The sequence below is a fragment of the Larus michahellis genome, chromosome 2 (assembly GCF_964199755.1).
Source record: "Larus michahellis chromosome 2, bLarMic1.1, whole genome shotgun sequence".
Classification (NCBI taxonomy): domain Eukaryota; kingdom Metazoa; phylum Chordata; class Aves; order Charadriiformes; family Laridae; genus Larus; species Larus michahellis.
In genome coordinates this window covers 170,236,308-170,262,704 of record NC_133897.1, presented here as the reverse complement: position 1 = coordinate 170,262,704, position 26,397 = coordinate 170,236,308, and the positions used below count along the sequence as shown (strand labels likewise).

Here is a 26,397-nt window from a genome sequence, read left to right as displayed (position 1 = left end):
GTGGTGGATATTGGACACTTTTAAGGTTCGGCTGGCCAGGGTGCTGGGCCATGCTGTCCGCACCGTGCTTTGCCAAGGAAGGTTGGACCAGGCGATCCCCGAGCTCCCTCCCCACCCCGGACTCTGTGACGCCATGATGACGTGTACGACACGTGCCGTGACACGCTAAAGCTGTCGGGACTCTGCGCAGGAACGCGCCGCCCCCGCAGCCTCTCCTCCTCCTCTTTCCTCCTCTTCTTCCTCCCGCTCCTCCTCCTCCCCCCCGCCCCCCAGCCCCGCTCCGTTCCCAGCCGCCAGCAGCACCTTTACCTTCGCCATGGCAACCGCCGCGGGGCGGGGCGGGGCGGGGCGGGGCGGGGCGGGGCCGTGCGTCACCTGCCGGCGTGGCGTGGCGTCGCGGCGCAGCCGTTACCCGCGCGGCGGCGCTTCTGGCTTCAGTGTGTGTAGGAGGGTGGGGGTAGCGGGGGGCTGCAGGTGATGTGTGGCTGTGATGAAATATGAGCGGTACCCGTCTGCACCCCACTGGGCGCTCGGTACGGCGGCCTCGGGACCTCTGGTGGTCGCTGTGCTGTGTGCTCACTCAGCTCTGGTGAGGCCCCACCTCGCGCGCTGTGTCCAGTTTTGGGCCCCTCACTCCAAGAAAGACACTGAGGTGCCGGAGCGTGTCCAGAGAAGGGCAACGGAGGTGGTGAGGGGTCTGGAGCACAAGTCTTGTGAGGAGCGTCTGAGGGAGCTGGGGGTGTTCAGCCTGGAGAAAAGGGGGCTGAGGGGAGACCTTCTCGCTCTCTGCAGCTCCCTGAAAGGAGGGGGCAGCCAGGGGGGGTCGGGCTCTTCTCCCAAGGAACAGGCCACGGGACAAGAGGGAACGGCCTCACGTTGTGCTAGGGTAGGTTTAGACTGAGTATTTGGAAAAACTTATTCATGGAAAGGGTTGTCAAGTGCTGGAACAGGGCAGTGGTGGAATTGCCATGCCTGGGGGTATTTAAAAGCTGGGCAGACCTGGTGCTGAGGGACATGGTTTATGGTGGGTTTGTCAGTGTTAGGCTGATAGTTGGACTCCGTGATCTGAAAGGTCCCTTCCAACCTTGACAATTTTATGATTCTATAGCGAGAAGGGGCATTCTGTTTTTTTAGGCCTTGTGTCTGCAAAGGTGGTGTACCAGGTAAATTAAAGCTGTGAATTCTTACCGGATTTATTTACTTAAACAGTGGAAAGTCTTTCAGACCATTTTTTGGTCTGAAAAGTTGGGGACCTTGGCAGGTTTTTACTTCACTGTCTAGGCTGGAGTATGACTTTACCCATGGGATTCTGCAGTTGTATTTCACCTAATTAATTCTCTTCTGTTGACAACACATGGGTCTTGCTCCCTGCTTGAGGCATCTGGCAGTGTAACATCTGGAGAATGTAAAAGCTGGCAGGTCATTTGATTTCAAGTAAAGCTGGTGAGGTCAAGTGAAATACAGAATGCGAGACTATATTTTCACAGTTTCATAGACTTTGACTGGATTCTGTGGAAATACAAGTATGACCTAGACTATAATGGGAGGGGCAGAACGCATCAGGCATGGAATAGAAATCATCAAATCCTATTAGAATTCTAGGCTTTTATACTTTTTCAGTTTGGAGACAGTCATGTCTCTGAAAACTGACATTTCTGGTTGTGTCAGCAGGCTGCTAAATTGTTAGGAAAACTTCTAAAATGTGTATTCTATTTTGAATAGAAGCTCTACTTAATTTTTCTCTAGCATACAATTCAAATTCAGCATGTGACGGAGAATAAAAAGGGATATTATAAATTTAAATGAAGGAAGAATAGATACAGGAGCTAGTGTGCAATTTTAGTAACTCTGTTCCTACTTTGGTACTGCTCCACCAGCCACTTTTCTGCATCGCAGTTGTTTTCTTTATATAAACCAGGTCAGATGGCCAAGTCAGTCAAAAGAAAAAGCGATTATTTACCTGGCAAACAAAGCATTGGGTGTATTACAGTTAGAGGAAGAAAGGTAGGGGATGAGGCCTTCTCATCTCAAGTTCTGTACTTTTTTTCTTCACTTTAACTGAACTTTGTATGCAAGCTGAAATAAAGGAGTAAAATGAGATCTGCATTCTACAGTAATTGCAGTGTGTGCTTCAGATAAAATTGTTGGATAAAGAGATGATGAGATAATCACTAAGGAATATGGTGAAAACCAGTAAATATAAGCCAGGCTGCCTGGCTCTCAGCCTAGTGCCTCTTTCTTTGTTGGAACTGATAGGACTGGTATTAAGTAGCACAGTGCAGCACGATACTGAAGGGTGATAACCACACAGCGAAGGGGAGGAAGGAATTTATTGCGTTTCTTGAAGGAGAAGGAGGAAACTGTTCTATGGAAGAGGGCAATTCTCCAGACTGGGGGGGTGGGGCCATACGACTCAAACAGGGGCCAGGATCAAGTGGTTATTGTGCCACTCAAGAGGTACTATGATAAAATCTCACAACTGTAAGGGGAAAAAATATGATAACTTGGAAAAGGACTAGGGGTGAGCAAACAGCTTTAAGTAACTTACGATGTAACACCACACTGGAAATAAATATCTCAAATTATTTTTTATATTTGGATTTGTGATTTAGTGTGCCATTCCTTCCAAATTCTGGGGTATGCAGAATCTTCTTGGGGATAGTTGAGATAGTTGGGGTTGTTCAGCCTGGAGAAGAGAAGGCTCTGGGGAGACCTTAGAGCCCCTTCCAGTACCTGAAGGGGGCCTACAGGAAAGCCGGGGAGGGGCGGTTTGCAAGGGCACATAGCCATAGGACAAGGGGCAATGGTTTTAAACTAGAGCAGGGCAGGTTTAGATCAGACATTAGGAAGGAGTTCTTTACACTGAGGGTGGTGAGACACTGGAACAGGTTGCCCAGAGAAGTGGTGGAGGCCCCATCCCTGGAGACGTTCAAGGCCAGGCTGGATGAGGCTCTGAGCGACCTGATCTAGTTGAAGATGTCCCTGCTCACTGCAGGGGGCTTGGACTAGATGGCCTTTAGAGGTCGCTTCCAACCCAACACATTCCATAATAGGATTCTTGAATTTTTATGTATCTCCAGCAAGGTAATTCCATTTCCTGTTAATTACTCATTCCCATTAGCTGTCTTTCTTTTTTTTTTACCCCTTTTGAAAAGCTGAGGCAAAAATTTTTACGATGTATAGTAAGTTTGATTTGAGGAGGAGTTTTCATTTTGTGTTTGGTCTTTTTGACCTTCTATCTGCATAGCTTGCTTTTAGCAGTTTCTTTTTTTTATTTCTTGTAAATTCTGGTATTTTTCAATAGCCTTCCTGAAAAATATTCATATAGTTACATTTAGAAATTACATTTGTACAGTTTTCATGCTTGATTGCGGTATAGATTTGTGGTAGCATTAGCATTTCTGTTTTGAAGAAGAGCTTCTTTGATACTCGAGTCAGCTGGACTGAATGACTCAGGGACAAAGTGCATCTTAGAGGCACTTAGTGCTTTCCTTAGAGGCTTATTTATACATCTTCATGTATTTATTCTTGCATTTAATTTAAATTGAGCAATTTGATTTATAATAACTAGAATTTTCATATTAGAATTTATATAGATTTGTAGGTAGAGGTCCTTCCGTTTATTAGACAAGTTAATAGAAAGGGTAACTTGAAACATTTAAGGAGCTTTGAAATATTGACTATACTTGTAGCTTCCCACCCTAAACTAGGATGGATGAACTCAGACCTTTGTCCTTGAGATTCCTGTTGTGTATATTCCCAATTTAATGCCTGTTTGACTGTGGTAGATGTATCAGAGAGAGGAAACTGTTGGGTTTTTTTTCCCGTGCTGTGTGAGTTGCAAATCTTCTGTTCCCCCCATCCTGTTTCTCTTTGCTTATTGCAGTGGTTTTTGATTTGGCATCATTGGGAAGTTAAAAAGAAAAATTTGCTCAGAGTGGAGCTAACCCAGATAAAACCTTGCAGGCTTTGCTAGAAAATGCGACAATTTATTTGATATTTGTTTTGGCATGTTTTAAGTGAAAATGTTAGAAGAAATGTGACTGAAAGAATGAAATTAATGATCTTTAAAGCATTATTTTTACCTCTGTTTTTGTCTTTCTTTCCTCATTTCTTTATGAGAACACGCTGCATTTTCCTAACCCCTGTCTCTGTGAACCCTCTCTTATACTGTCTCTCTCTGAGACATATTGGAAGGAGCAGAGAAAGGGGAATATTATCATCCGCTCCTGTCCCATTTCTCCCAAAAGAAGGTTCTGTAGTTCTCAGACTACTGTGGCTAGATAACGATTACCCTGTCATTTACTTCAGTTTCTGCAAAATTAATGAGGTGTTACTTTCCCATGGTTATGATGTGGATGAACTCAAAATACTTTAGAGTTGCTTAGATGAGGAAGCCAATATAGGTGAGCATGTATGTAGGAAAGTCTGTTGCTTGCCTTACTTCTGCCCTGGGAATGCTGGTATCCACTAAAGACGGTCTAAAACTCTTGTTTGTGGTTGGTTGGGTTTGTGGTTGGTTTTTTTTCTTCCAAAACAAGCAAAATTAAATAACTTTGAGTCTTGTAAATGTTATTTCTTCTCTGGGAAATGGCCAGAGGCATGTTTTCTTGCTTCTGCCTGTCCTCTCAGAGAGTGGGAAAAATGGTTAATATGAAAAAAGAATGTAAAATTGTGCCAGACCACACTTGTTTGTGCTGGCCTCATGCAGGGGCTCTGAAAACTACTTTTGCTATACCAACGAATAAGTCATTCTCAGCTGGATATCATGGAGTGCAAGAATTGCTCATAAAGCAAAAACTAAGGGGATAAAGTAGCTGAGAGTCTTTAAGATCCAGAACTGTTGCTCTAGTGTGTGTGCTGAGGAGGGGATTTGTTACCGAGGTTTTTGTAAAAATGTAGATCTGTTGGTGTATTACAGCATTGCTCAATGGGAAAAACTTGGCTACAGTATCAAAGGAGCTTGTATATCTGATCAATTTAGATTGCCACTGATTGTCGTGATAGCGAGAGACCACTGTGTTAATAAAGCTTAAGAAATTGCTTCTGGCAGAAGCACTGGGACTGTCCCTAATCCTGAGTCAGCGACTGGTGGTCATTGGTGGTGTTACAGTGTCCACTGACTTTGGGTAAAGTACTGCCCTTCTGCCTGCCTCTTTGAATTTATGGATCTTTTTTTCTTGAAGCTGTAAGATGTTTCAGCTTAAGACACACAAATTCAGGTATCATCATGTGAGATGGGTGTCTCCTACTATAGTCTAGAGCAGTTTACCGTCAGTGAATTGGAGATCAGTTTTGGGTGTCATAATCGTTAACTGAATCATGCTCAGACTTCCGTTACTTCTATTAATATGGCCTAGCGCACTTGCCCTTCATTTTTGCCTTTCTTTAGCCAGTTGCTTTAATAAGCATGATTACTTAATTAACTGTCTTATGACATTTGTATTATAATGTTTACCTGGACTTCAGTAAGGCCTTTGACATGATCTCCCGTAAGATCCTCGTAGCGAAGCTGATGAAGTATAGGCTGGATAAACATACAGTGGCTGAACGGCCAGGCCCAGAGGGTGGTGATCAGTGGAACGAAGTCCAGTTGGAGGCCAGTAACTAGTGGTGTACCCCCGGAGTCAATACTGGGTCCGGTCCTGTTTAACATCTTCATTAATGATCTGCAAGCTTGAAGACAACACCAAACTGAGGAGTGGCTGGTACACTGGAGTGTCATACTGCCATCCAGAGGGACCTCAACAGGAGGGAGAAATGGGCCAACAGGAACCTCTTGCAGCTCAACAAGGGGAAGTGTAAAGTCCGGCACCTGGGAAGGAATAACTTCCTGCACCAAGATGCGCCAGAGAACAACCAGCTGGAAAGCAGCTTTGCAGAAAAGGATCTCAGGGTACCGGTGGACGCCAAGTTGAACACGAGTCAGCAATGGGACCTGGCTGTAATGCAGACTAAAGGTATCCCTGGCTGCATGTTGCCGGCAGGGCGAGGGGACTGATCCTTCTCCTCTACCCAGCACCTGGAGTGCTGTGTCCAGTTCTGGGCCCCTCAGCGCAAGGAGGACATGGACATGCAGGAGAGAGAGTCCAGTGAAGGACCACAAGGATGATGGACTGGAGCACCTCACATAGCAGGAAAGGCTGAGAGAGCTGCCTGCTCATGATTTTTTAGCTTTTGCTTTCTTTTTGCCTTTTTTAATTTTTTTTTTTTTTTGGAAGACTGCTGATTTGCTTTATTTATTTATTGCTTTATATCACTGATGTATTAATTTCCTGCCTGCTGATGACGCTAGCTAGTAATACCTGTCATTTTACATGGGTATACAGAGAGATTTTTGTGATTTCTTCCATGTCTTCTCTCAAGCAGGTTTATTTTTTTTTTTATTTGGTGTGATATTAATCCAGTAGTTTTTTCCCTAATACATTTTAAGGCATCCAATAAATTATTCTAAACAACTCACCATTACCTTTCCCTTTTTATGTATGCTTTTCCTCAGTTGTTTTTTTTTTTAAGTTTTCATGACGAGAAGATTCTCCCCTAAAGAAATCTTTCCCTAGTAATTAAACTTCTGTATGTGTTCTGTAAAACCTTTCTGAACTAGTATGAGCCTTTAATCTGAAAAATGTCAGTCCGAGCTACATTTCCATGCTCAGCTAAGTCTTGAGAGCTGGAGCAGGCCTTGGCCAAGGTAGATGTCCATTTTTGAATCTGGAAAAAGTTCTGTAGTTTTCCTCAACTCTGCTGAATTCCATCCATTGAATTTTCCGTGGCAGTTCATCTTTCTGCCAGTAGAGGTCATATTTTTTTAGTGTACATTTTTCAAGTCCTGTGGAAAGATTACCACTAGGGGTACACAACAGGAGAGAAAAAACTTCTGAATATTTCCATTCATGATAATTTATTCCTTCTACTCATTAAAATGTTACTACAGTAGTTCCCCTTTACAACTGACAGACATGTTCTTTAGCAAGTTTGTAAATTCATATAAATTTAATTTTGGAGCTAACTGTTTGAATGGAAAATTAGCATGTCTTCCATCTTCCTTCACTGAACTTCACACATAATCACAGAATGGTGGGGTTGGAAGGGACCTCTGGAGATCTAGTCCAACCCCCTGCCAGAGCAGGGGCACCCAGAGCAGGTCAAATGTGTCCAGGTGGGTTTGGAATGTTTCCAGAGACGGAGACTCCCCCACCTCTCTGGGCAGCCTGTGCCAGGGCTCTGCCACCCTCACAGCAAAGAAGTTCCTCCTCATGTTGAGATGGAACTTCCCATGGTCAAGTTTGTGCCCGTTCCTCTTGTCCTGTCCCCGGGCACCACGGAAAAGAGCCTGGCCCCATCCTCCTGACACCCCCCCTTTCAATATTTATAAGTGTTGGTAAGGTCCCCCCTCGGTCGTCTTTTTTCCAGACTGAAGAGACCCAAATCCCTCAGCCTTTCTTCATCAGAGAGCTGTTCCATCCCCTCATCCTCTTGGTAGTCCTTTGCTGTCCCCTCTCCAGCAGTTCCCTGTCCCTCTTGAACCGGGGAGCCCAGAACTGGACACAGCCCTCCAGCTGTGGCCTCCCCAGGGCAGAGCAGAGGGGGAGGATGACCTCCCTCCACCTGCTGGCCACACTCTTCTTGATGCAGCCCAGGATGCCATTGGCCTTCTTGGCCATGAGGGCACATTGCTGGCTCATGGTCATCCTGTTGTCCACTAGGACTCCCAGGTCTCTTCCCACAGAGCTGCTCTCCAGCAGGTCACCCCCAACCTGTCCTGGTGCAGGGGGTTATTCCTCCCCAGCTGCAGCACCCTGCACTTGCCCGTGTTGAATTTCATAAGGTTCCTCTTTGCCCAACTCTCCAGCCTGTCCAGGTCTCTCTGGATGGTGGCACAGCCTTCTGCTGTGTCAGCCACCCCGCTCCCCCCAGCTTTGTGTCATCAGCAAACTTTCTGAGGGTGCACTCTGTCCCCTCATCCAGGTCATTGATGAATACATTGAAGAGCACTGGACCCAGTACTGATCCCTGGGGAACACCACTTGTCACTGACCTCCAACTAGACCCTGTGCCCCTAATCATGACCCTCTGAGCTCTGTCTTTCAACCAGTTATCTATCCACCTTACTGTCCATTCATCTAGCCCACACTTCCTAAGCTTCCCTATGAGGATGCTGTGGGAGACCGTGTCGAACGCCTTGCTGAAGTCAAGCTAGACAACGTCCACTGCCCTCCCCTCATCTATCCATCCAGTCATGCCATCATAGAAGGCTATCAGATTAGTCAGACATGATTTCCCCTTGGTGAATCCATGTCGAGTACTTCTGATAGCTTTCTTTTCCTCCATATGCCTTGAGATGACGCCCAGAACGAGCTGTTCCATCATCTTTCCAGGGATGGAGGTAAGGCTGACCAGCCCGTAGTTCCCCGGCTCCTCCTCCTTGCCCTTTTTGAAGGCTGGAGTGACATTGGCTTTCCTCCAGTCCTCAGGCACCTCGCCTGTTCTCCAGGACCTTTCAAAGATGATGGAGAGCGGCCCAGCAATGACTTCCACCAGCTCCCTCAGCACCCTTGGGTGCATCCTGTCGGGACCCGTGGATTTGTGGGTGTCTAATTGACCTAATTGATCTCTCACTTGATCCTCCTCAACCAAGGGGAAGTCTTCCTCTTTCCCTGTTACTTTCTCCAAAGTCTGGGACTCCTGAGGGCTGGGCTGAGCAGTAAAGACGGCATTCTTTGAATGCACCAACTTCCTCCTTCTCCCATACATACTTGTGTCCACGTTTCCATTATTGTTGCTTTTCAGTCCTCTATTTTTGTATTTGCTGCTCTTTAGGAAGTTGCTCTCATTAATTTTGCTGTAACTCCATTCAGTTCTGTAAGTTCTTGAATATCTGTCTTTCATCAAACTCATCATTTTGTGCAATGTTTACTATTTGAGTTACATCATCCTCCTGTTTCTAAAACATGAGTACAGTCCTTCCATAGTGCCTTCCAAGAATCAGTCATTGTCTTGCTACTTATTAAGTCTCATGAAGCATGAATGTTTTTCGAGGCATGTTGCAACTTTTCAAAAATTCACACACTACTGTTTGATTTGTCATTTCTTTCAAGTAATGCGTTTGTCATAAATAAAACATTTTGAAAATGTCACTCTTCAGTCGTCGTAAAAGTGATGTAGCGCTTGGTGGTGAGCACAGCTGACATGTTCAGCTGGAAATCACACAGGGGAGTTGGTTGGCTCTTTTACTGCCAGTCAGCAGGGTGGTAAGCGCTAGATTATCTGGGTGACTGGAGCAATTCCCTAACCGGTCTTCTGTGATACTGGATGTTGCTCATGCCCTTATCTGAACACTAGTGACCACGTAACATAAGTAGGATAAAATGTTTTAGCACCCCAGGTTTCTTGAGTGCTAACCTCGTAGGGGTTTACATTTGAAGTCGCCACATAAATTACCATCAAATATTAAAATGGGGTGGTTTTTCATGATCTCGGATTCGGGCACCTGCTTCTCCAGAGCAGTAAAACTTTTGGTGGTGTGTGTTTCTAAGAGTCTAGTATCTTCTGTTCTGAACACGTGTAGCAGTGCATAACCGCGGATACCTCTCGCCTGCTTGAAATGCGTCTGCAGCCTCGTGATCCAGACGTGCTCATCCCTCTCTAAACTCTGCTATAAAGTGAGGGTGACAGCTATTACAGTGAGGGTGACAGAGCACTGGAACAGGCTGCCCAGGGAGGTTGTGGAGTCCCCTTCTCTGGAGATTTTCAAGACTCGCCTGGATGCGGTCCTGAGTAATGTGCTCTAGGCAATCCTGCTTTAGCAGGGGAGTTGGACTAGATGATCTCTAGAGGTCCCTTCCAACTTGGAAGTTTCTGTGATTCTGTGTGATTCTGTGATAAAGAGATTGGGGTTTTGGTGTTTAATTTTCATAGCCATCCTCGATTGATTTGAAAAATCCTTGACTGTTAAATATTCACCTTATTCTTGACATACATTGCTATTTTTCATTGCTTTTTTTGCCAGGTAATAGTGGAACTTAATGCATGGACTTCAGTTTTTTGTGCTCTCTGAGAGCATTTTTTTCAGTCACAGGGTTCCATATGTGACCACTTACCTTCAGGGCCAGATCACCTGAGTTATACACGTATATTTTTTAATATGATTTGTTGTTACGGTATATTGAACTCATGTTACATTCTTTGACATGAAACATGACCAAGGGCTGTTGCCGTTTCACAGTTCACCAGCCTTTGCACTATTTCTGAGTTTGTTTCTCATGATAATAACTTTAGTGGTTTTTTTTTTTTATTAGTATTGCCTGTTGGGATTGATCTTTATTTTGTGGTGCCAGTGCTATTTTCCGTGACACTGTATGCTGAAGTACTGCAAAGTGAGATCAGTCTTCTGGAAGACACATACGCAATTCAAGCGCTCTGTGTTTACCAGCAAGGTCACATTTTAGCCACAGTCCCTTTTGCACTGCAAGTGCAGTACAGAATACATGCTGTCACAGTACCATAGGGCACATTCTACCAACTAACCAAAAAACCACTTTAATATAGCCCTGGAAGTAGAAATTTCATTGCAAATTACTGCCCTGTCAGCCTCCCCTCTGTGTCTGGGAAGACCAGGGAACAGATCCTCCTGGAAGCTATGCTAAGGCGCATGGAAGGCAGGGAGGTGGTTGGAGACAGCCAGCAGGGCATCACCAAGGGCAAAGTCCTGCCTGACCAACCTTGTGGCCTTCTGTGATGGAGTCATTACATCAGTGGACAAGGGAAGAGCTCCGGATGTCGTCAGTCTGGATTTCTGTAAGGCTTTTCACACAGTCCCCCCCACAACATCCTTCTCTAAATTGGGAAGGCATGGATTTGGTTGGGGGATTGGACTACATGATCTCCAACCCCTCCAACCCCTGTCATTCTGTGATTCTGTGATTTGATGGGTGGGCTGTTTGGTGGATGCAGAATTGGTGGGATGGTCAATGTCTAGATAGAGACAGATGACGAGTAGTGTCCCTCAGGGGTCCATACTAGGACTAGTACTGTTTAATATCGTCATCAGTGACGTGGACAGTGGGATCGAGGGCACCCTCAGCAAGTTTGCCGACAACACCAGGCTGAGTGGGGCGGTGACGCGGCTGAGGGAGGGGATGCCATCCAGAGGGACCTGGACAGGCTGGAGAGGTGGCCCCATGGGAACCTCCTGGGGTCCAACCAGGCCCAGTGCAGGGTCCTGGCACGGGGTGGGGGCAGCCCCCGGTGCCAGCCCAGGCTGGGGGTGGAGGGATGGAGAGCAGCCCTGAGTGAAGGGCTTGGGGGGGGCTGGGGAGGGTGGAAACGCTGCCCATGAGCCGGCACCATGCCGAAAGCCACTGGACAGACAGAAAGACAGTGGACAGAAAGCCACTCGAGGTCTGTTACCCACAGAATTCATCTGCCCAAAAAAGGCAGCACTAATATTACTGTGTGCCTTCTGCCACATCCTGGTGTAGAGTGGGAGAGGAGCAGCTGCAAGAGCAGGAGAGTAACATGATGTAGCAATATGAGTCGTAATTTAGCCTCATTGTTCCTGTTTCATATGGAATACAGAATTCTAATTTCTGTATGGAGTGATGTAATCAGGAGATAGATGATCCATTTGAATGGACAGTAAGTTTGAAGTCATTATAGCCGTATATGGCGAGAACGCCCGTCAAACTTGCATCAAGCAGAAAGGGAAGAGACCTGTGGGATGGACAAAAAATAAAAATAATAATAATAAATAATAAAAAAAAAAATCTCTGTCAGTCTACCTTCCAAGCAGCCCAATAAAGACTTTTGTGTCCCATAGTAGAAGAGGTGGGGGAAGAGATCTATAATTTATATGAGCAATTGTTCTATTATTGAGTTCTTATATGTATGAAATTTGAGATAAGATTACACGTTTGTGCATGAAACAGCTCCAGGCTGTTTAGAGGCTCCATCCTATAGCAGTACGTTATTGCAGTCTGGTGTTTTGCTGGTGCTACCTCAGGTAAGTTACAGGTACTGCTGATATGAACGGTTATTTATAGACTGCTTTCTGTTCAAAGTGAAGCAGGGTGATTGAAACTAATCCTTTAATTATACGCTTATCACACCTTTGCTTAGCTTTCGTACAAGGTGCAGACTTTATGCTTTGGTTACCTGCAGCCTAAAAAGAAAAGTAGAGGAAAACTCATAGAAGGGGAACTGTGGGGTGGGGACGGGTGTTGTCTGGCTGCAGAAAATGAGTCAAACCTTTACAGGGGAAAGAGGGACTTTTCCTTGCACTGACAAGAAAGGGCTGCCCCTTGGCGAAGCCAAGTCTCCGTTGGTCGGGGAGGCTGGCTGGAGCCTGTTGCAGACTTTGGCACTGGTGCTCTATTTCTGCTTTAGGTGGGTAGATAATTTTTTCTTAGTAAGACAGTATCTTCTTCTTGTCCACATGCAGTTGGCTGTTGATTAACAGTCCATTTGGGTAAGCTGCAGCTTTCCTGTGGTGTCGACATGAGTTACCGGACACACTGTATTCAAATGGCATGGACCTGGAAACCATGAAAGTGTCTTTGCCTGAGGCCCTGAGGGTGGCAAGCTGAACTGCAGTGGTGGAGAGGCGGAGCTGGCTACAACACAGTGGAGGTCCTACAATGCTCTGTCTTTAGGATCGGTCACTACTTCATCTACAATGTATGTCACTAACGTTATCTGTAAACACAGATAATGAAAAACACAAGTAGCAGCAAAAGTGGTACCGAATTAGAACTACAGCTTCATCTAGTCCAGTGTGTTGTCTCCAGAAGCATCTGGCAGCAGGGGGGCAAGACTGAAAAACGGTGTTCTCCATCCTCCAGTTGCCCTGTTTCCAAGTTGCAGGTTTCTCAGAGCTGACTACACATGGGTAAGTTTGTTGTGACTTGCAGCTTCCATGATCTTGTATCTGTATCAGCACCTTGTATCTCTTAGTAGGCAGTTCTTGAAGAGGACCCTGTAGGTATTCAAGACGCCTGTCTACCATTAGATAAGGAGGGAAATACAGGGAAGGAGCACGAGAATTCCATCCCTCACCTTGTCTACCACTACCAGGCAGGACTTAATCCTGAAACCAAGAAAATTTGCATTTAGGAGGACCTGAGGGACAGGCTTTTGTGTAGGAGACTGGACACAGACTATCTAATGAATAAAGTAAAGCAGTGTGCTGGTTTTGGCTGGGGTAGAGTTAATTTTCTTCATAGTGGCTAGTATGGGGCTATGTTCTGTATTTGTGCTGGAAACGGTGTTGCTGATACAGGATGTTGTCCTTCCTGCTGAGCAGCGCTCACGGAGTCAAGGTGTTTTCTGCTTCTCACCCCACCCCACCAGTGATGGATGGGCTGGGGGTGCACAAGACATTGGGAGGGGACATAGCCAGGACAGCTCACCCCAAATGACCCGAAGGATATTGCATCCCATACGACGTCATGCTTGGCCTATAAAGCTGGGGAAGAAGAAGGAAGGGGGGCGAATGTTCGGAGTGAGGGCGTTTCTCTTCCCAAGTCACCATTACATGTGATGGAGACCGGCTTTCCTGGGTATGGTGGAACACCCGCCTGCGATGGGACGCGGTGCATGAATTCCTTGTTTGGCTTTGCTTGCATGCGCAGCTTTGCTTTATGTATTGAACTGTCTTTATCTCAACCCACGAGTTTTCTCACTTACACTTCCGAGTCTCTCCCCATCCCACCGGGGGAGCGAGCGACTGCCTGGTGCTTAGCTCCTGGCTGGAGTTAAACCAGGACTCGCAGCCCTAGTCCATGCTTAGCGCTGAGATTCCTTCCCATCTGCTTGAGCTAACCCTTACATAGAATTCCCTCTTTTTGCCTCCTGCTTGCTAAAGGTGAGGTTTCAGGATCTGTAGTTATCCCAAATTTCAAGCGGCTTTAAAGTTCCAAATTACTTGTCTCCATCTCTATTCATGTATACTTCTTTGAAAGTTAGCTTTTTAGATCTAGGCCCTTAATGGCTAAAATTTCATTACTATGCCCTGCATAATTGTAGGGTTGTTTATTTTTTCCATTTCTGGGGAAAATTAGTTTGAGTGTGTGGTCTACGTAAATGCCGTAACTTACTCTAGCTGGGACTACCCTTTGAAGAAGGGTGCTGTCATCTTTACTGCTGCTGAGCTTACTCATACTGTAACAACTGCTGTAGCAGCCAAGCTCAGCTCACGCTGTTACTTGCCCCGTTGGAGGGTTGGAAGCTGAGAAGTGCAAAGGGGCCGCAGCTGGGGGGAGGAGCGGAGGGGGCAGGTGACCCCAAACTGACCAAGGGGGCGTTCCATCCCATCTGCCCCATGTCGGTATAAAGCTGAGGGATCAAAGGGTCAGCCTCTTTCTTCAATGGCCAGCATCCGAGGAGGACTCTGTCTGTTCATGCCTTTGATCCCGATCCGTGCGTTCCTGACTCCAGACCTGGAACGCAGCTCCTGTCCATTGCTGTTTGCTAGATTATAGAGTTGACTAATGATTAGAACCAAAATGTTGATGCAGAAATTGCAGACTTCACACAGGGCAAACGACATTAACTAAAGGCTCTAAAATGTAAAGTAAACTTTATTATCCTTGAACCACAAAATAGATTTCTTTGGTTGTACAAATTTCACTAGTTACAGTCTTGATGCGCTAATGTTCCCTCAGAGTCTCTCAGGAGAGAATGGGAGAGAACCCAGAGCCTGGCACCAGGTACCGCAAAGGGAAAGAAAAAAAAAAGAATCACAAGTTAGTCACCAAAACCAATCCAGGATTGTTTCCAAAATTGCTGTTGTTAAAAAGCAAATGCTAAAATTAGATTTAAAAAGGAAAAGCTCAAATTGCTGATGATGGAAGCAGCCACAGCTGCAGTTTGAGATTACCAGAGTTCCCCCTTCAAAGCTCTGTCAAATTAAAACGTACGAAGTCAGTTAAAATGATCCGCTGGATTTTGGCATGAAGGGAGATTCTCAACTAAAAGAAACTGCATCCAGTTCTTTCATTCAGCAAATATACAAGCAGAAGTGCCTGTTGCTCCCCAGCCACTTCGAGTCACTGAGAGGCTTAAGGTCCAGCTCTGGTCTTACTGCTGGAGGGGTTCAGCAGAGAGCACCAATGTGTCGGGGCTGACAGATCAGATCGCTGCCACGCTCAGATGCCTTTCTCCAAGTTAGAGGCATTAAAAAAAAAAAAAAGAAAAAAAGAAAAGGGATGTTTTACTTCAGTAGTGGGCAGTAGAGCAGCAGAGACTGATTTCAGAGCTATAAGCAGCATCTGTCTCCTCCACATCGTCAGAGCTCACTTGATACAGAATCTGTTCACAGCCCTTGTTCCACGCACGAAAACCAGGAATCACACCCCTGCTCTTTTTTCATTTTTTCCCTCTTGCATGGGCGAGGATGCTTTTTCCCTATTCTACACGGAAAGAGGCCTAAAGCCAACAAGTTGCCAGAGAGTAGAATCGTGTAGTTATTGCAAGGCATAGGCCAGACCCGTCCTGCTGCACCGTGCTCCCTGCCTGGCAGGCACTCCTGGAGAGCCCCACGCTGGGCACCCCTGGAACGTCACATTCCATGTCACAGCTATTGGACTCGCCCGCTGGTATCCTCCTACCTGTAAGACCCCGTAACTCCTACCCTGACCCCAGCAATGCCACTTCCTACCCTTCCCCATTTCCTGAACCCTACCCCGCTACCCTGTCTGCTGTTTACACGTCCTACCTGTGCCACCGTATCCTAATCCCCAACTATTCTGCTCTCTATCGCTGTCACACACGCACACTGCTACGCTCCTGCTACAGCTGTTCAGCTCCTTTCTCATCTCTGCCCCAGGTCACCGATTCAGTCACGGTGCTGACAGAAGAGACACCCGGCCTCCTCTGACACTCGGTACAGTGTGCTGGTAGAGCGGGTAAGACTGCACGCGTGACACACGCAGTTACGGGTACGTCTGGGCAGGCACCCGTCTCCCAGAACAGCACGGAATACTGGCAGGAGCAGTTTCCTCCGTGGGGCTTCGCTGCGCTCACAGAGGCAAGTGGCACAGAGCTGGCACAGGCTCCTGCTTATTCAGTTGTCTTTGCTTGAGCACACAGGTGTCAGTGTCAGAGGGAGGCACTTCACTGAAATTCCTTTTTTTCTTTTTTTTCTTTTTTGCCTGCAAGCTACCCGTTTCCACATAATCCCAAAAGAACGCGAGGTGACACGGTGTGGGAGGTGGAAGGAGATGCTTTTTGGCAAAAGACTGGAAATTAAATAGGAGCAAAGGCAGGCTGGACCTTCCTTCTAATTCATACCAGAGCAGAAGCTCCCACATTAACCACTAAAAAAATCCAAGTTGAGGAAATAACAGCTGGAGCCCAACGCACTCTAACACTCACATGTTCTCCCTGTCCTACCCTTCCCCCACACACAATATTTACAGGCTAACAAGCTGCAGCTGCCCACTGTCCTACCCACACCTCCTCTCAATTTGCCATCAATAAGTCTAGTGTTGTCCCGTTTTGTTCAGGACGTGCCCCAGTGCATTATCGGGTGAGAAAAGAGGGCGGTTCACAGCCTTAAAGGAAGTTAGTTGACCACAATGCTCCCTGGGGTGCTCAGTTCCCGTCCAGAGCCCAGGCGGCAGCAGTGTGGGCAGTCCGGTGCTGTCCCTGGAGCGCAGGAAGCTCAACAGCCCTGTGCTGGGCCACTCCATCGCCCGGGTGCAGCGGATTTCTACGTAGGGACGGCAGCCTCCAAACTGCGCCGGCTGTGCCGGAGCTTGCGTTTGCTGCTGTACAGGGCCATCTCTTCAAGCGCGGATGAAGTAGGTGTTGATGAATCACGTGTTACTAACATTTCCTCTTCCTCGGGCTGCCCATCCTGCTCCTGGGGAACTGCATAGACAACAAAAGTGAAGGTTTTAGAGAAAGTGCATAGCTCACGTAGTTAACGTAGACATAAGGGTATACCCAGGCGCTGAATTTGAGACAGCACCAAAGTCTCAGTGATTTACAGCAATCCTCTGCCCAGAACTTTTAGGTGACCTGCAGCTTGTGTACTGACTGCTGTGGATTCTGGGAACGAAGTCACATGCGTGAGAAGGCCCCTGCCCCTAACAACTACGATTCACTGAAAATTATCGGAAGGCGGAAGCCTTAGGGAAAATGAAGTGTTCTGAAAGGACTCAGGTATGCTAGTGTGCCAAGCGTTTCACTAGTTTCAATAGAGCAGCAAGCACTAAAGAGCAACGTGACCACCGGTTGCCGTAGCTAATGAGAGAGGGGAGCATTTGGCCTTGCTTAATGTTGAAATTACATGACTAAGTCCTTTCTGTAAATTTAGGCTGTGACTTGGGTCCCTCACCAAAGGAACTCACCAGGAAAAACACTCCTCTGGCAGGGCAGACTCAGTTAACTTGGTCTCAGGCCTTTGAGGATGTGCTCTGCACCTAAAGCACGCTGCTTTGGAGTGGCTCCTCACCCTCCTGAAAGGAGCTGGCAGAGCTTTGACACACACCTGGAACATCTGCCCTTGTGATAATTTGGCCTGAGCAACTACTGTGAGATACTTGGTAAACAGGACAAAAATTCCACAAAACCACAGGTTTTTCCCTTCAAGTGCAACCCAGCTCCTGGGAAGCCTCTCAAGTCTTTGAACACAGCAGAGAACCTCAAATACAGCAATCTGTGAAGATACATCTGACCAAAGGTGCGCGGCTCGCTGAGCTGTACCCGGTGGCCTGTCCTCTGCTCTAGAGCTGCACGCCAAGGTGCGATATCCTCCGTGTGACAGTGCCCGAGTTGTTATAATTCAGAATCCTTCCGGAACTATTAACCGTAGCATTAACCTGTTGTTTGAAAAGACCTCAGGACCAAATGAACGCAGGCGACAAATCTGACACCTTGAAAGGATCCTGGGATGGTAAGTAATGACTGGCCTCCAAACAAGGCCAACGGGTATAAAAGAAAGGGACGGGCACATGCAGGTGATAACCCAGATGGGGGGGTTGGGGGAGGAAATCAGTGTGGCTTAGAGGGAATTCATTCCTTTTAGACCCTCTTAGACTAGAATTTGCCAAAGGAGCCATCAAACATGCAAGTTAAGTGATCCCAACACAGCACACTGAGCTTTTAAAAAAACCTTTTGATTGCTCCTCAGCCAAAGCTCTTAACGAAAACAAGCTGCCACGGGATGAGAGGGCATGTCCTTTAGTGGGTAAATAAGTAGTTAAAACACAGAAAAAGTGCAGGCAGTTATTACCTACTATCACAACACAGAGCAGCTACCTGTATTAGGGTCTGTATTTGGTAACTAACGAGAAGGAGCAGTGACGTGAGTGACAAAGACTTTACTGAGAGAAGCTGCTGACGATACCAAGCTGTCTATCAGGGTTGTCAAACGAAACTCAACTACAAAAAAGGGTATTAGGATTTTACAGAGTTGACTGGGCAACGATGTGGAAGGTGAAATTTACTGCAAGTGTGAATAGATTCAAGAAAGAAGTAAACAACTCTAAAATTAAAGGCCTCTGGCTCAGAAAGTGCTAAAACACCAACTGTTGTAGCCTGGAGTCTTATTCTGGAAGGAATCCCTTTATGCTTTTCTTCTTTCATGCTCTTTTCTTGGTATTCCCAGTGGCTCACATCAGACAATATCGGACTAGCCAGAACCTCATGCTGACTTAAGTAAGTTTATTTTTACACTACTGGATGACGCTTAAGTAATTTAATCCTGACTACATACGAAATGCAGCACCCTTAAATGAGATTATGATTCTGTGGTCATCGGGGGGAGCTCTCTGAAAACACTGGCACGCTTCTCAGCAATTCCATTTCACTTTTGAGGATTAGATATCGGAAAAGATAGGAAAACATAGAGAACACCTTCTGCCACTGCATGAACTCATCATATACCTACATTTGCAATACTGCATGCAGCCCCGTTCCCCTCCTCTCTTAAAAATGGCATAGATTAAATAAAAAAGGTCCAGAGGGGTGGGGGAATGATTCCCACAAAGAACCAGGATTCTTCAGCCTGGAAGAAAGATAACTGATATGATACTGGCCTATATGAATGGCACAGAAAGAGTGAATACGACATCGTTACTCACTGCATCCCAGAAGACCCAAGGAAATTATCAAGAAACAGAATTAAAGTAAACAAAATGCCCGATCATGGAACTCAATGCCACAAACTGTCATGAAAGATTTTAAAAAAAAAATCTAGGCAATTTTATAGAGGGTTATTCCATTGATGATCTATATACAATACCTGGGTCAAGACATCCCTTCTTAATAGGTGATTACAGAAAATTGAGAATATGCATCTATGCAAGCTCATCTTCTCTGTTTCTTATAGTCTTTCCCTAAAAACTCACAGAGACCAGAACTGATGCAGAAAAGGCGAATTTTTTAAATTCCTCATACAGATTTCATAACTTGCCAAAATCTATGTAAAAATAAAAATCTATATGTTGGCTGGAATGCTACGCTGCCTGGAAGAATGGGATGGGGTGGAACTAATCTAAAAAAAACCTGAGAGCTTTGTCCTATACCAAAAGAGCTTAGTTGCATCTTCATCTCTATCCTTCCAAACTGATTTTGGAAAACCAGCATTTTTTTGGTGCCTCACACACATCACAGCCTCCTACAGTGGTGACTTAAGGATTACTCGAAGACTAAGCACTGGCCTAAAAAACTCCTGATAGAGCACCACACTCTTCCTCACGGCTTTTATTCTATTTGAGGGCCCAACAGACCAATGATGGGCAACAACGAGGTCTGGAGCCCCTAAGCGATTGCTGATTAATTCCTGATTCTTCAGTGACCTTCTTGTTATCTACGCTGACTGAATGGACTACCTCAAGAGATTAACCCGGGGCTGACAGCTTTATTCCGAGGGATGAAAAACAGATGCTGTCCTCAGGAAAATAAGTTTTTCTCGAGTACCTCTGCAGCAGAACCTCCTTCTGGAAATGCAGGGATCAGCTATCTGGAGTGCAGCCTTTACTCAGAGAGATTTGCCAAGATAAAATTGAGAGAGAAACCGTTCCTTGCGCAAAATAAAGGGGGGGAAAAATAGCTGCAAAACATGTAGAAGAAAACCAGCATCATCTGTTAAAGGAAACCAAAGTAATACTAATGAGCAGGCAGGCCCTGCTGAGTTCCACGCTCCTGCTACAGCCACCGGGATGAAGCGGGAGATGGTCTGAGCCCGTCTGTTACAGCTGGGGACAGAAAGATGTACCGCAGCCAGGACAGCCTGGAGAGATAAAGCAGTCAAAGCTTTAATTGCTGGTTATTTAGGTGACCGTGCACACAGATCCACCAGCACAGACTTGGAGAGTCACCTGGGTACCAAAGCACCCAAATACTCGCAAGTCTTAAATCAGGATGAATTTATCTGCAGCTGCCTGCTGCTGGCGGCAAGATTCTGTGCTCTCACCAAAGGGGCAGAAGACAGACCTGAACAATGGATGTTATCCACCTACAGTGGGTGACAGAGGCCAAAACTTCCCACCAATGTTCTACTACTGTTCTTTACTCCAGAACACAAAACCAGAGGAAAACTAAGCATGCTTATTACACACCATTCTCAGCAAATTAGCAATCACTAAAGCACAATGCAAATATCCTACCCAAAACTGAATGTGGCGAGTTTGGAGGTTTCATTCTAGAACGGACAAAATACAACATTGCTTCAAGCTGCAAGAAGTCGAAATCCTCAGGGTTGATTCCACAAGCAGGCAAAGGGGAACCCCCTAGAACTGCGGTGGGAAGCAAGGAATACAGAGACGACTCCTTTGGCCGTGAGCTTACCTGAGTTATTTCTGTCATCTGTGTATCTGAGGTCATCAGCTGCATCAGGGGACTGGAAGAGAACAGAAGATGTGAGCATCCACCTCTAGCACTAGTGCCAGGCAATTCCCCACCTCCAGCCTTCCACCACACTACAGAGAACCTTTTGCCCTCAAAGGCGCTGGTAATACAGCAGCCGGGCATGACCCTCAGCGCACGCACGCGATTACAGCACTGATCCTTCGTGCTGAAGTCAAGCAGCCCGTTGCCTGAACTGCAGGATGAGGGGTGTCTGACCCTCAGAGCGCTCCTCCTTCTACTTTGTGTGTGTAGGGAGGAGAGGATGGGAAGTGACAGGAAAGGCAGAAAGCATAAAGACTACAGAAAATGAGTAGGAACATGAGAGGAGAGCAAAGACATGAGCTACATTTCCTTGAGAATCCCGGATCCAAATTCTGCACCTGTGTTGTTCCCAGGCCTAGCTTCTCAGGCAAAATCAACTTTCTTATCATAGAATGGTCAGAGTTGGAAGGGACCTTTAAAGTCCACCCAGTGCCACCCCCTGCCCTGGGCAGGGACACCTCCCACCAGCCCAGGTTGCCCAAAGCCCCCTCCAACCTGGCCTTCAACCCCTCCAGGGATGGGGCAGCCACAGCTTCTCTGGGCAACCTGGGCCAGGGGCTCACCAGCTTCATCATGGAGAATTTCTTCCTTATTTTTAATCTCAATCTCCCCTCTTTTAGCTTAAAACCCTTCCCCCTTGTCCTGTGGCTCCCCTCCCTGCTCCAGAGTCCCTCCCCAGCTTTCCCGGAGCCCCTTGAGGGCCTGGAAGGGGCTGGAAGGTCTCCCCGGAGCCTTCTCTTCTCCAGGCTGAACCCCCCCAGCTCACTTTACATTCAGGTGTGTACAGAGAAATGATGTGGGATAGGAAGCAGTTATGTCCCAACACACGGCAGAGACAGCTTTGGAGGAATGGCTAATCATCAGAAAAGTGATAATCACGAAACTTCACCAGTTCCTGCTACTTCTAAAGCCTTCACAAAACGACCATTCCAACAAACAGCTCTGTTGATGAAACTCATCAGACCAGAGTGATAACACCATGAGAAAACAACTTTGCCCATGGTCATGAACTTGTGGTGGGTTGAAAATCAACACTACTCTGGGGACAGGCATAAATGTACCAAGCCCTACTTATTTTGCTGAATTAGAGAATTTAATCTAGCTGTATATAGTGCTTCAAGGATAGAAAGGTCAAAGTATTATCTTGGGGTATTCTGTTTACTTCAAAAGTGACCGCATTTGTTACTTCTACTTGTCTTTCTAGGTTTGTACACAATACTTACAGTGAGCTCAACGCTTCTCTGAGCTATACAAATACAAGGATAGGGTTTCAGAAGAGCTCAGTATTCAGCAAGTTTAATAATGCCAAACTCATCTGAAAGTTCTGACCACTACTGATCAAAATCTATCTTTTAGGGGTCTCCTTGCTCAGCTCAAGAGCAAAAGTGAGGAGTAGCTTAATTTTTCTTAAGTTGTAGGATAAAGGCTGGTGGCTCTATACACTCACATGGAAAGCACTAGGGAAGTTTCACAGCTGTGAGAGTGCAAGGAGTCCTCATTTCCATGTAAACTTGTCTATTTTGTGCAAGCGGTAAAATTGGAGGAGGCAGGAGAGAGGGGGACACGATCTCAGCCCATTCAGAGCTTTAGAAATAAAGCAAATGTATGGTAGCAGTCGTGTCCTTCGTGAACGGCAGAGAGCAGAGCACAGGCGGCTGTGATGACTTCGGCATGCACCGTGGAGGAACACAGCCCAGCCAAATAGCACCGCACTGATCCAGAGGGCGTGACACAGTTGTGCGACTATGGCCAGGAAGAAATACAGTCTCTTAATTACTGCACTGCTGAGAGAGGTCCAGAGGAACTGCCGGATGATTTGCAAGTGTCGCCTCCTTTGGAGGCACCTTCTCAGCTGCATGAAGACCCAGTGCTGCACTGTGGCCTCAGCAGAGGCTTGGGGAAACGGGCAGTCCAGAGCTGCCACCGGGGCTCAGTGGCCAGCCCTCAACTCCCTCGGTACAGAACCTGAATGGGTGCACACCCTGACAGGGAAGGGATTCAGAGGAAAAAGACGAGTGACTACCAAAGGCTGAGCAATACCACCAGGGAAAGGAGTCAGCCAAGAACATGCAGCAAATAACGTACAACTGCCTGAGAATCCTCAAACTGCAACTCTGCCAAAGTCAGCCTGGCTTTGGAGATGACACCTTGGACCTGGGACCTTTGTGTCATGACAGCAAGTTAAAGCACAAGATGTCAGTACTTGCTAGCTCTCCATACAAACCTCATTTCTGAAATAGAAGAGAACATCTTTGTAAGTGCTTCTGCTCATGCTGGTATTGTATATACAGACCTAACCCTCCCGGAGTTTCCAGTCTGATTGCATTTCATGTGCTGTTTCAGCTTTACAGCTATCATTTTAGTCAAACAGAAAAATCCTTTTATTGTATATTTAACTATTGTGTATTTAATTCTGTATTTAACACAAACCTAACTGCAGGCATCTGCTTCACTGTCTTCATATAAAACTAAAAAAAACCAACAACCCAACCCCCCCCAACCTACAGACATACAGTATCTGCTCAAATCAGCTGTCACAAATGCCACCAGTTAGTGATGAACCCAGAGAGTTCACAGTCCTGGGCAACTGGTTCTAGGTGGCCCTGCTTGAGCAAGGGCGCTGGACAAGATGACCTCCAGAGGCCCCTTCCAACCTCTGAAGGTTCTGCGGTTCTATGGCAAAGCAGCAGTTCTTTTAGGAAGCAGAACCTGACCACCTCGCCATGGCACTCAACCTCAAAACTTGGTGTTCTCTTACCATGTGATTAATTCACAGTTCATCTACAGCAGAGTTACAACACATGAGACTTGTCACCACAGCTGCTTTTTGCACAGGATGCTGGATACATTCTAGTTTGAAGTTACCATTTGCTCCCATTTGCAATTTGTTGGCAAACTTTTTTACAGTTTTTTCTTCCCTTTTAGTTCTCGTCTTTCACTTAAAAATATTTCAGGATCAATTAAGGTGAAGATGTAGCTGTTTTATATTTGCAAAGCTTTTGTCATTAATTTTAAATCCATCTGGACCAACTTTTTCACAACTCCACTGGATGGAAGTCTCCAATAAACCCTTAGTTGTACAGCTTGGCTGGCTCTCGTTGCCTCCCACACAGACAGGGCCTTTGAAGAGAGAGGACTTCCTCAAATTATTCAACCTCTGCTCTGAAGGTCATCACTTCAGATGCACTTCCATCACATCAAGCCCTAACCAATCTAATGGTTCAGCATGCAGTTTATACCTGGATTTCGTAAACAGGTTTGGAGGAAGGAATAGCAGCAAATTCCCGGTAGTCAAACTTCTTTTCAGACATGGACTAGAAGGGACAGCAAAAGAGAAGAAACAGAGAAGAGCAAGTAAGGGGAGAGAAATGGATGGAAAACAAGCGGCAAGTGAGCAATCTATGCAGAGACAAAACCAGAAGCAGAGTGCCATTCTCAGTTAGTGCCAAGAGTGCCTGGATACAGCCTCTGAAAATGAGGAATCTCTGGAATACTGTCTTTTTAGCTGTTCTGGTGTCAGGACAGAGGTTCCAAGTTGCAGAGAAAACATTACATGCTCCAGTAAAATGCACACCCACACCAAGTTAGGTAGGAAACCTGTTTTCGTGAGAAAATTTGTGGCAAGATTCCTGGCGGCTGTGGAACAGTCAGGATTTCAATCCAGAGCTGGCTGCATTGTCTGACCATGGGCAAAACCAGGTCCCCACTGTGCAGCTGCTCCCACTCTTACCTTTATCTGTCTTACTAATTTTGACAGTTCTCTGCAACAATGTCCTGTTGCATTTATACAGTGCTTCGAGAAAGGAAAATTATGATTACAGCTGAAGTTCTCAGTTTTATGCTGTTGAGGAAACAAGGGGCCGAAGCCTCTGAAGTGAAAGGCTTTCTGAACACAGATTAGGAACCAAGAAAAGGATGAAATAATAAAACAGGGAAACAGAAAACAGATGTTACATCACAGTTGCAAAAAACGGGGGATGCCTCTAGCAATGGTTATGGCAAAGCTCCACCCACTGTACCCTCTTCACAATTCTCTATACCATGCAGCCAGACCTGGCTGAAGTGTTTAAGTAGGGATCCCATGGCCCAGACGCACAGTCCGCACCCAAGCTGAGTAACCGAGAAATCCCAGGATTATCGGTGAGATAACAAAAGCAAGCAGAAGTATGTCATACCAGCCTTCCTGGTGAAGTGACGTTTCTGGGACTGCAATCTGCAAAAGACGACAGAAAAGCACTATTTAGTGAACGGTCGTATTCTATGCAACACTTCCCCAGATCTGCCCCTTCCATGTAGCAGCATTTAAGCGTAGTCTTTTCTACACTCGGGACAGACACTGCCTTCTCAGAACAAATGCCTCTTTCCTGTTTTTTTAAAAAGCCATGATGCTGGTTTAATTTCTGCTCTGGTTCCCTGGAACCATACCTCAGATGTTCTCTCACGTTTTCTATAGATCAGGCCCATCCCCTGTGTTGAGAGACGTCATATGCCCCAAAAGACCTTCCAGTCTAGGCTGCAGGAGGAAATTACTTTTAACAGGTCTGCTTTCAAGCAAGTTATGCTAGAGAAGCATTAACTTTTTCCCTCCGAGATCGAGACAGCTATACAGTACCTTCCAGTGGTGTCGGTGATGGAGTAGGAACAGGCGAAGGTGACTCTGCCAGCTGCTCCAGTGTGCTGCGTTTTTTCCCCTCCTTGGACTTGGCAATAACCATTTGGGCTTTAAGAGCATCCTGTTCAAGTGATTTCATCCTGCCCCAGAAATGAGGGAGGGAGAAAAAGACATCAGACATTGCCTTCTCAGTAAGAGATAATGCCGCCTTCTGCGCCCAGCAGCCAGACACAGTCAACAGGCTGAGCGCAGAAAGGCGAAATTAAGCACCCGTGGTTCCCTGAGGCAGACAGACTTTCAAAGCAGGAGATGAGAACAGCTTGGTTTGCTGTCATCCTGGAACACACATCGTATGTGTCGAAAAGACAGAGCCTAGAGCCAAGCACCAGCGCACTGAGAAGCCGCAGGCCTTTCCAGAGGTGCCAGATAGGATGGGAGAGAAACCCAAGCTGGGAAAGGAACTCCAGGGGCTCAAACGAGTAGGAACAGTTCTCAGGGCTCTACCCTCCTCTGTGCTCTCAGTGTGTTGCATCTTAACCCTCTTCAGCCATCAGGAGATAATGAGATAGCTAAGAAAAAGTGGGCTCAGCCGTCAGAAATGTCTGCTCCCTTCTCCCCATCAAACAGACCCGCATCCCCCCTCGTTCTCATTGAGACAACTGCCGGTAGTCTGTGGGACCTCAGGGAAATGAACACCAGCAACCACTAAAACGTCCTCCCTGCCCCTCGCAGGCTGCAGGGTACGGACGGAGCGTGGCGTACAGAGCATGCAGCTGGCAGGGAGGGGGCTGTGCACACCTGGATTGGCTTCCTGACCCAGGGAGTCTTGAGGCGTGACTCTGCCTTGGACTAGACATCTGAGCTGGCCTGGCCCGGGGAAGCAGGTGCCC

General features: G+C 46.5%; 1 protein-coding gene across 50 annotated transcripts in view; it reads right to left on the bottom strand.

The window, feature by feature from the left end:
* Window positions 1-14,556: 14,556 nt before the first annotated feature.
* Window positions 14,557-26,397, bottom strand: part of SCRIB (scribble planar cell polarity protein) — a 120,053-nt gene continuing 108,212 nt past the window's right edge. For 25 of the 50 annotated variants that reach the window (XM_074578138.1, XM_074578117.1, XM_074578127.1 and 22 more), the window contains 5 exons: window positions 25,508-25,647; window positions 25,071-25,108; window positions 24,135-24,209; window positions 20,794-20,845; window positions 14,557-16,869 (listed from right to left, as the gene is read on the bottom strand). In XM_074578138.1, coding sequence (XP_074434239.1) covers window positions 16,709-16,869; window positions 20,794-20,845; window positions 24,135-24,209; window positions 25,071-25,108; window positions 25,508-25,647 — 466 coding nt within the window. In that variant the 3' untranslated portion in view covers window positions 14,557-16,708. Of the gene's footprint in view, window positions 16,870-20,612; window positions 20,648-20,793; window positions 20,846-24,134; window positions 24,210-25,070; window positions 25,109-25,507; window positions 25,648-26,397 lie in introns of all 50 variants that reach the window. The other 25 variants (XM_074578123.1, XM_074578131.1, XM_074578125.1 and 22 more) reach the window with 2 other exon arrangements.